At 32.1% G+C, this 9,570-nt stretch overlaps 1 protein-coding gene across 1 annotated transcript; it reads left to right on the forward strand.

The window, feature by feature from the left end:
- The first annotated feature begins 4,336 nt into the window (after positions 1–4,336).
- Positions 4,337–8,992, forward strand: LOC114177366 (calmodulin binding protein PICBP-like). The gene is made up of 4 exons (XM_028062679.2): positions 4,337–4,602; positions 4,709–5,033; positions 5,149–8,329; positions 8,642–8,992. The coding sequence occupies exons 2-3, from the start codon at positions 4,710–4,712 to the stop codon at positions 8,266–8,268; spliced, it is 3,444 nt and encodes a 1,147-aa protein (XP_027918480.1). The 5' UTR covers positions 4,337–4,602; position 4,709; the 3' UTR covers positions 8,269–8,329; positions 8,642–8,992.
- The last annotated feature ends 578 nt before the right edge of the window (positions 8,993–9,570 follow it).

Here is a 9,570-nt window from a genome sequence, read left to right on the forward strand (position 1 = left end):
TATAGAATTGACTCGGGAAAAAGAGAAGCTGACAGAGAAAAATATGGTTTTTTGCTTTTACTATTTCGAATTGGATAATAACGTCGAATAGTGGGGTACAGCATCAGACACTGAAAAACGACAAAAACATGTTCTTTCTTTCCCACATCTAAGATTACGAAATAAGGCGAAAACGGGCCACTCAACAAAAAAAATAAGTCCAATTAGAAAATTAATGGACCTTTTAAAAAGTGATCACTATGCGCTTTTACTTCCTCCAAAGTTTTATTTTATAAAATTTATGCCTATAAAACAACAAGAACTTGGTTATAACATCAAATAAAAACCTGCAAAATAGAAATAATTTTTATTAACAATTTTTTCTCCAAACCCTTCATTAATATAAAAAAAATATGAAATTTTTCTCCAATTAAAGTAATTATTAAGCTAATTAGTTCACTGATTTTTCCGAATTTTAAGAGATAAAGATGAAAGTATAAAAAAATATATATAAAATGGAATAACTTTAAAATACATGTTTTGTTTAAAAAAGTATAAGTTTGCATATTTTTATATAGAAATTAAAGTTTATACCTGTCTATAATAACTAAGTCTTTTTTATGTATATATTATGTATGGTTTATGTGATATTTATTCTATTAAGGCTTAAATACTTTTTTCGTCCTTATTTTCGTAGTGTTTGTTGCGGATGGTCCTCATTTTGACAGAATATTTAAAATGTTCCTCATTTTTACAGAACGTTTAAAATGTTCCTTATTTTCGCAATTCGTATTTTATTTGGTTATTTGCTGTGACGCCGTTAAAGTCAGTAACAGAACACTGTATGGGTGATACTGTTTAACCAAATAAAATACGAATTGCGAAAATGAGGACCATTTTAAACATTCGATAAAATGAGAACCGTTTTAAACATTGTGTTAAAATGAAGACCATCTACAACAAACACTACGAAAATGAGGACGAAAAAGATATTTAAACCTTCTATTAAATATCATATATATGTCCATGTGTAACATATGAAACATTAAAATAATAATAATTATTATATTGTTCTGCCTATAGAAATTTCCTCTATCTGGCATATAAGAATTTGATTCTAGGACATGATCAGGTCACTCTGCATAATGATCCTACAAATATTGTGCTGTAAAAAATTTCCTATGATCCTACCATAGGAAACTTCATTCTTCTTTCTTCTTGTGCTCCAACCCTAGTTATGTCGTAAAATATAGTCTCTAAGACTCTTAGGAAGTACAATTCTGATAGACTCTTAGCACATGAGAATGGAATATGAGACATAAAGTCTTATTTGTATTCAATTTTTTTTTTATTTTTTTCTTTAGAAATTTAGATGTGAATTTAAGTTTTATATTAAATAAAAATGAAAAAGTTAAATAATATATAAAAGAAAATCATAATTTTTTTAATATACTTCGTATCTTAAAAGTCTACTAAAAAGATGGTGAAAAAAGCTGAAAAAAAAATCTGAATTCTCCAAGTTCGCATGTGATCCACTACATCCTTAGTTGTTCAAATACGAGATAATACAATATTTTTTATATGTTTATGGTAGCTTCCTAGTGTGAATGCTATGAGACTATTTTGTTTGATTATCACCACCTCAAACCTTTCTAGATCCTTTTACCATAACTCAAATTTTCATTCACGACAGAGAAAAGAAAACTAGGTGAACCACACTTTTAAAACAAAGATAATTGCCACATTGAAAAACAACAATAAGGATAATAATAAAAAGAACAAGAAATGTTTAAAATTTCCATAAACTGTTTTATAATGTGAAACACAATGTTAGTTATCTTTGTTTTTTGTTTTTAAATCATAAGAAATTGTTTTTACTAGAGATTAATAAAATCTATTCATAGGAGTGACGGATCTTGACGAAAAGTGTTGGAAGGACCAAAGTAATATAATTTTGAGATCATTAGATTCGATAATTAGTATAATGCTTCAAAAAATGACTTCTCTAACTGAACATTTTTTATGATTAGTATAATACTTCAACATATGTGAAGAGGTAGAATCTATCTTGTTTTAGTCAATAATTTCCTTTTCATCACTCTTAAACGATTCATTTATTCTTCCATTCTTTATCAATATACCTTTTTTTGTAAACAATACTAAAAAATAATTGATCATAATCTAATAAAAAATTAAGACACGTAATTATTAAAACAAAAATATATTCATTATTATTAATACATAATACATTATTATTTTTTCTATATTCATAAAGAAAATGAATATACAAAAAGCTTATGAGATAAAAAAATAATGTTTTCATTATCAAGTAAGACAAGGGACGGGAAAGGAAGAGGATAAATGAGAAATATAATGAGTTTATGTCTAATTTTTTATCCTTAAAAACAAAAAAAAAAAAACATATGAGAGTGAGAAATTATTACAATTTGTGAAAAACTAAAAAGACAATGAAAAGGAAAATAAAAATTATGTCAATAAATATTTGGTTTAATTACTCTTTTGATTCATGCTTTTCTTTAAAAATGTTAAGTTGGTCCTCTAATGTATTTTTAATCTCAATTTGGTTCCGATTTTTGAAAAACTGATGTAATTCGGTCTTTTACAATATATTTCGTTAAATTCCTCGAAACAAATCAATGATCTTTTCATTAAAATTGAGATTCTTAATATGAATAATTTACTTTATTGATGTAATTAACATAATCCTAGTGTCAATTTTTAAATAAAAATAGGAACCAAAAGAAAAATTAAACTTGAATATTTTTATTTTTTATTATATTTAATTTTATGTTTTATTATGTATTTATATTAAATGTTATGTTTAAATAAAAGAAATAAAAATAAAATTTTAATTTTTAATAATTTCTAATATGCATTATCTACAATTTAAAGAAAAATTATATATATATATATATATATATATATATATATATATATATAACTAAAAAATGAAAATTTTGGGGACAGGCCCCTCCCTGCTCCATGTAGATCCGCCGTTGCATAGGACTAAAACATTATTTTCAAATTTGGAATAATAGAAAAATCATTTTAAATTTGAAGAAAAATAACTTTTGAGAAACTAAAGAGACATTTTAACAAACATTTTAAAAAAATGAATTTTCATCAATTATAATTTTCTTAAAATTTTCTACGGATAGACATCAGTTAAGTGTGGTTTACGAGCATTTATTATATATTTTTAGAAGTTTTTTAGACAAATGCTGAGAATGTTAATTTGCTAGTGCTATGATTTTATATTTACATGTTTTATACTATGATTAAAAAAATTAAGCGCTTCGAATTAGGACAGAAAATTTAAAATAATAAAAACCTACAAAACCTATTTCAAAAAGATAGCAGAATTTTAATTTATGGGGTGTATATAATACAGCTGGATTATCATACTATTATTTTTATTTCTAACTATTAAAAGATGAAAAAGAAGAAGACAATTCTTATTATTTTTAGGATAAATAGACAGACTTGTTGGTTTCTACACCGTGACAGTTTTTTTCTCAAATAGTCATGTACTTTCAAATTTCTCAATTTGATTCGAATTTGATTTAAAATGAATGAAAATGGTTCTTTATATTATATTGACATTAACAAGACAAAAAAGTGTATTAGTATATTAGCCAAAAGTGGCAGCTTCTCTGTCAACAGATAATTCCAACTTCATGAGAAAATCGCGTTAATTCATTTTTAAACAAAATTAAAATTAAATTAAAAATTTTTAAAATCGTGGAAGTAAATTGAAAATACTATAATATTGAGACAAAAGCCTATTTAACCTATTTGTAAATACCATTGTTGTGATCTTTGTTGGAAATAAGTTGCGTCAATTGCGTGTGAGCAAATCTGTGGTCCCGCCATTTTGTTCTCATCATTGATCAACGCGTTATGTTTCCCCACAACACACTTGATCTGTGCCAACTATTACTCCTCGGATCTAAACTGTCATAAAAGGAAAATACTAAGTATTAAAAACTTTATATGGTAATGATTGCTTAATTACTTCACTTCATAAATTTTACATAACATTTTCAATTAATAAACATTTAACAATACAAACAGTATTAAAAATTAGAAAAAGAAAAGTAAAACCCATGATTCAATGAACTCTGAATTTTGAGAAAGTGTTGGTAACAATTGTGATAGTAATGTAAACAGGAAGGAGTAGCTTCCACGACGAGCCAATTGAATTGACCACGCCAAGTCAATTCCACACACAACCTACTGGTCAAGCATCTCCAGGTCCCATTTTGATTTTTTTTTTAATCTTTTGACACGTTCAATTCTAAAATTAAAAGCCAAAAGCCACCTTTTTTTTTCTTTTTGCTTTTCTTTTAGGTCTATTATTAAGATAATATTAAGATTAAGATTAATATCTGGTCTTGTAACAACTTCAGTAAACAAAGACAACTGTATGAAAACTCCACACTCTGGATTCTCTATCTCAGTTTTCTTTGCAGAAAAGAAAAACAATAGCTCTGTTCTTTGTTCTTTATTCTGAAAGATACATTTTTTTCTCCTCATACCCACTAAGGGTAGAAAAAAAAAATTCATTTCTCAATCTCCAGCATAATTGTAACTCATAATCAGGTAAAAGACTCTTTCTTTTTCCATTTTCTGGTTAGCTTTCATTGATGGGGTGTCTATAACTTTTCCCTCCATGATTTTGATTCCATGAATTGAACAAAATCTGCAGAATGAAGGTTGAAATTGAAGGCAGCCAGAGTGACTCTGCAGAATCTCAGGGAGTGTCTGGAACAGATGAATCTGTTTCCAGCCAACCAGAAAATAGAAGACTTGAATCCAAGAAGAAACTAAAGAAAGTGAGGTCAATAAGGCTTGTAAGATTGCCAAGCAAGAGATCATCTGCTAGAGGGAGACCCCAATATGATCATCATCTCTCCATTCTCTCATCAGTTAGCACAGAAAATTTAGAGGGGGTAACACCACCTGATATGGCAGATGCATCACCCCATTACATGAAGGGTACCAGCAGTTCTCACGCAAAGGATAGTGTTCAGGTAATCTACTGATTTTCAAGATTCTGAATTTGTAAAAGTGACTTGAAATTTTGAATGGTTTCAATTGTTGGGAGAATAGTAAGAATAAGAATAATACAATGCTGCTTTTGGGCAGAATACACAAAGACTATTGTTCACAAAGAAGACTTTGGGAAGAATGTCTACTTTGAAACTGAAGAGGAGTCTCACCAGAAAGGTAAATGGAAGGACTGAACCAAAGAGAAAACGGAAGTCTTCTAGATCAATCATGCTTGTAACTGTCAAGGGCCAAAAGTCATCTGAATCTATTGCAAGTGATGCTGATAACAAAACCCAGAGAGTCATTACCAGAAGATTAAGCTTGAAGCCTGTGAGGATCTTAGCAAAGATTCCCACTTTCAAATCAAAGAATTCTTCCATGGAGAGTGGCCAATCCCCAGACACAAGCTTGCTTAGAGCCACTTGCTCTTCTGCTCTGAAGGATTCCCATTTTCCTCACCACATTGGCATCCCTCAAGAGGAAAGTGACTCTCAAGGAGTATCAGCTGTTGCCAAGGTTTGTCCATATTCTTATTGCTCACTTCATGGTCACCGCCATGGGAATCTGCCTCCACTGAAGCGCTTTGTGTCAATGAGGAGGCGCACGTTGAAGAACCAGAAGCCAACCAAAATGGATCATCAACCTGTTACTAGATCAGATCAGTTTGGTAATGCAAAGAAAGCTACTCGTAAAACTCAAACTGTCCACTGTGAAGGTGGCAAATCTCATTTTCAGAACAAGAAAAAGCTGGTAAGGGATTCATGTATTAGGCCTCATGACACTCCAGAATCCACAGTTACTGAAAGTGTGAAATCAGTATCGACAGATGGTATTCAGTTTTCTGCTCCTGATATTGAGATGTTGGAGGGAGAAGTAACCAACACAGGAAAAAACATGGAGCCAGACCATGAAGTAGTTGAGGTGAGTTCTGTACCGAAAGAGTCTACACATGCTAGCACTACTGATATGGCATGTGGATTGCAAGAAAGAGATAAAAAGCATATCAACATGTGGCACTTGGTGTACAAGCATGCTGTATTAAGTAACACAGGGAAATCTGAAAACAAGCAGCCCTTTGATGGAAGGGACAAGGAAGGAAGAGATCAAGAATTCCTTGCAACTAATGAAGTAAACAACTCTAATTGTCGCGATGATTGTGATACAGACCATGATATGGATGATGAGAATAAGAATGTAATTGAGCTGGTGCAGAAAGCGTTTGATGAAATTCTTCTCCCAGAACCTGAAGAACTCTTTTCTGATGATAATTCCAAATCTGAAGGCGGTGATTCAGACGAGGTACTCTTAGAAAAAAGGGAAGGCCAGACAGAATGGAAAACCTCAGAATCCACAGAATCTCCAATAGCACAGAGGATGGAGACCAAATCTGATCAAAGAGCACCGAAAAGCTGGAGCAATCTGAAAAAGTTAATCCTCTGGAAAAGGTTTGTAAAGGCATTGGAGAAGGTAAGAAATATCCACCCTCAAAGACCAAGACGTTTTCCTTCTGATTCGAACTTTGAAATGGAAAAAGTTTTTCTCAAGCACCAAACAGCCGAAGAGAAAAAGCATGCTGAGGAATGGATGCTTGACTATGCACTTCAAAAGGTTATTTCTAAACTTGCACCTGCTCAAAGACGAAGAGTGACACTTTTAGTGGAAGCTTTTGAAACAGTTCAGCCATTTCAAGATGTTGAAAATAGTACACGGCTTTCTGCAACAACGGAGCATCAATCAAATCTAATTCAATCCCTTGAGAATTCCTCAAATCAAAGCAAGGAAGAAGCATCACTTTCTCATAACAGTACCATGGAACTGGCTGTTAGTACTGGTGATGATCCAATGATAGAAATGCACAGTCCTACTATGCTTAAAGAAAGATGTGTTGACTATCCTGAGACTGAGACAGTCAATAATATGCCTGTATTTAGAGATATTGAAGAAGACTTGAATGGAAAGCAATGTTTAGCCAGAAGTTATGATAATGAGAAGTTATCAAGTGACAATGCTAATATTTTTGTTGGAGAGATCAAAGATACCAGATCAAGTTCCTTATATAAGCCAACTGAATTTACAAGCAGCCATGTGGAGGATTCAACCAATGCAGTAGTCAATGATGGTTCAGAAGACTTGCTATCCAGTTTGAATACAGAAAATCAACATATCAAATCTGAATCATCTGGAAGAGATGTCGAAACCAAGAATCTGATTGGTGATAATGAGGAAAAGATTTCCATGCCTAAAAATTTATTAGTAGAAGGTCTAGTTAGATCACTCAGATCTAACTTGATTGGTTCAGGAGCACCTGCGAAGCTATCAGATGAATCATCAGCTGATGAAAAAGTTAAGTTGGAAACTGAGACTGTTGAAGAGTTCCCTACAAAGGAACAATCTAAAGCTCCTACGAGTGCTTCTGTAGAACCTGAGACCCCTGTGGAGAAACAGAACAACACAGGATTGTGGTACTTGGTTTATAAACACATGGTATCAAATATGGCTGAAAGCAATTCCAAGTCAGTGATTGATGGTGAAGATGAGCAAGAGTCAGCGTTTGATGAAAGCAGAACACGAGGATCTTCCATATCTTACGAAGGCATACCTGTGAGTGATCAAGAGAAGCAATTCAAGGACCATGCTGTAGCTGATCCAGAAGTTGCACTCCAACAGATTGAAGCCATCAAGATGGTAGAAGAAGCAATTGATTCAATTCTTCCAGATGATCAGGATGACTTAGCAGACAAGGAGTCACTCACTGGCAACACAATATCAGACAACTCCAAACAATCTGACAGAACTGAAGGAGTGTACAGCGAAGGCCTGAACCAAAAAGAAGAAAAGATGGAATCTGGTAATGAAATACTCCAGGAACAGCAAAAAGAATCAGCACCAAAGGAACAAGGCAAAACAAACCAGCCATTGTCTAGAAGCTGGAGCAATCTTAAAAAAGTGATTCTTCTCAGGAGATTCATCAAGTCATTGGAAAAAGTAAGGAAATTCAATCCAAGAGGCCCCAGATATCTACCTCTAGAGCCTGATTCAGAAGCTGAAAAAGTTAACTTAAGGCATCAAGACATGGAAGAAAGAAAAGGAACTGAAGAATGGATGCTTGATTATGCACTTCGACAGGTTGTTTCCAAATTAACCCCCGCTAGGAAAAGAAAAGTGGAGCTGCTGGTGGAAGCTTTTGAAACAGTCATTCCAACCATAAGAAAATGAAATTGGGCAAACTGGCAAAGAGTGGAATAGCTTTCTATGAAAAATAAATTCAAGCTGGAAGGTAAAAATTACCCTCAATTATAATTTCCCGTTTTTTTCTGTTTGAGTTTCCCCTTAAAGTGATATGCAATTGTCAACATAAAACTTGTCAAACTGTGTGAAAACTGAATATTAGAAAATGTTGAAGGAAATATGTATATCCAATAAGAAATATGCAACAGCCACTTCACAGTTGTCATGTGATAAATTTTCTTTGAGGCAAATGAATTCTGTATAAGTCATTTACAAGAAGATTCACGCATTTCAAGCAATAGTCTCAAGTCTCAAGTTGTCATATGATAAATCTGATTCTCTGTTTCCTCTAAATGTGCAGGTAAACAAGGAGATATGGATGATCCTAATCCTTTGGGATGTGAAGAGTTTTTTGTTTGTGAAAACTGTGTCAGACCTGGTATATTTCGATAGTCTCTTAGGTAAAAAACTTAGAGAGTGTAGAATGTTTATTCAGCATCGACAAAAATTAAATACAGTACATATTTCCCCCTTGTTATATTTTTCTTGGTGTTCTGTTTTGTATGAAAGACTTGCATTACAAATACCATAGACCACTTACATGTCATGATGTATATCGTGAACACCTCAGAATGGCCAAAGCTGTATTGGATATTTATACTCTTCTTTTCTGATAGTAAAGATTTCTTATCCTTTTTTCAAACATTCAAAAGTTAGCACAAAAATATTCATGAACAATGACAATGGCAGGTAGCATTTCCTTGAGAAAGAAAAACCGATAAAAACACAATGTGCCCAATTTCATAACACAAAATTTGAAAACGAACCTTGTTTGAGTGCTCATGTCATGAAACTGAATAATGGACCATTAGTTGCACATGAAGGTAATAATTTAAAATGAATAAAAGATGATGTTTCTTACAAACTAGCAAAAGCATTGAGTTCATAAAAGGGTAGTAACCAAATTGAGCTCAACAACAATGCTCACGGTTTGTTCTCAACTTCGCAGTTTTGGTCCTGACTCTACCTTCTACAGGTGAATATGGGTTGGATTGTGACAAATTCATTACCCAATCCCATAAAAACGGAATCAGTTTTTTGCATCTTTTGCTTTTGTTGGATTCAATACAAGTCAATTATCTTTGATTCAACTGGATTGAGTAGGGCTGAAAGAAAAATATAGATTGAATAGGATCACAAGTTTTGGAAAAGAAAATTGATTGAATTTATAATTTCTAAACTTTTTTTAATAAATTTTTAAATTTCTTAAAAATATATTATACATTTATT

The sequence above is a fragment of the Vigna unguiculata genome, chromosome 1 (assembly GCF_037176805.1).
Source record: "Vigna unguiculata cultivar grain cowpea cultivar isolate G323 ecotype 2 chromosome 1, ASM3717680v1, whole genome shotgun sequence".
In the NCBI taxonomy this organism is placed as follows: Eukaryota; Viridiplantae; Streptophyta; class Magnoliopsida; order Fabales; family Fabaceae; genus Vigna; species Vigna unguiculata.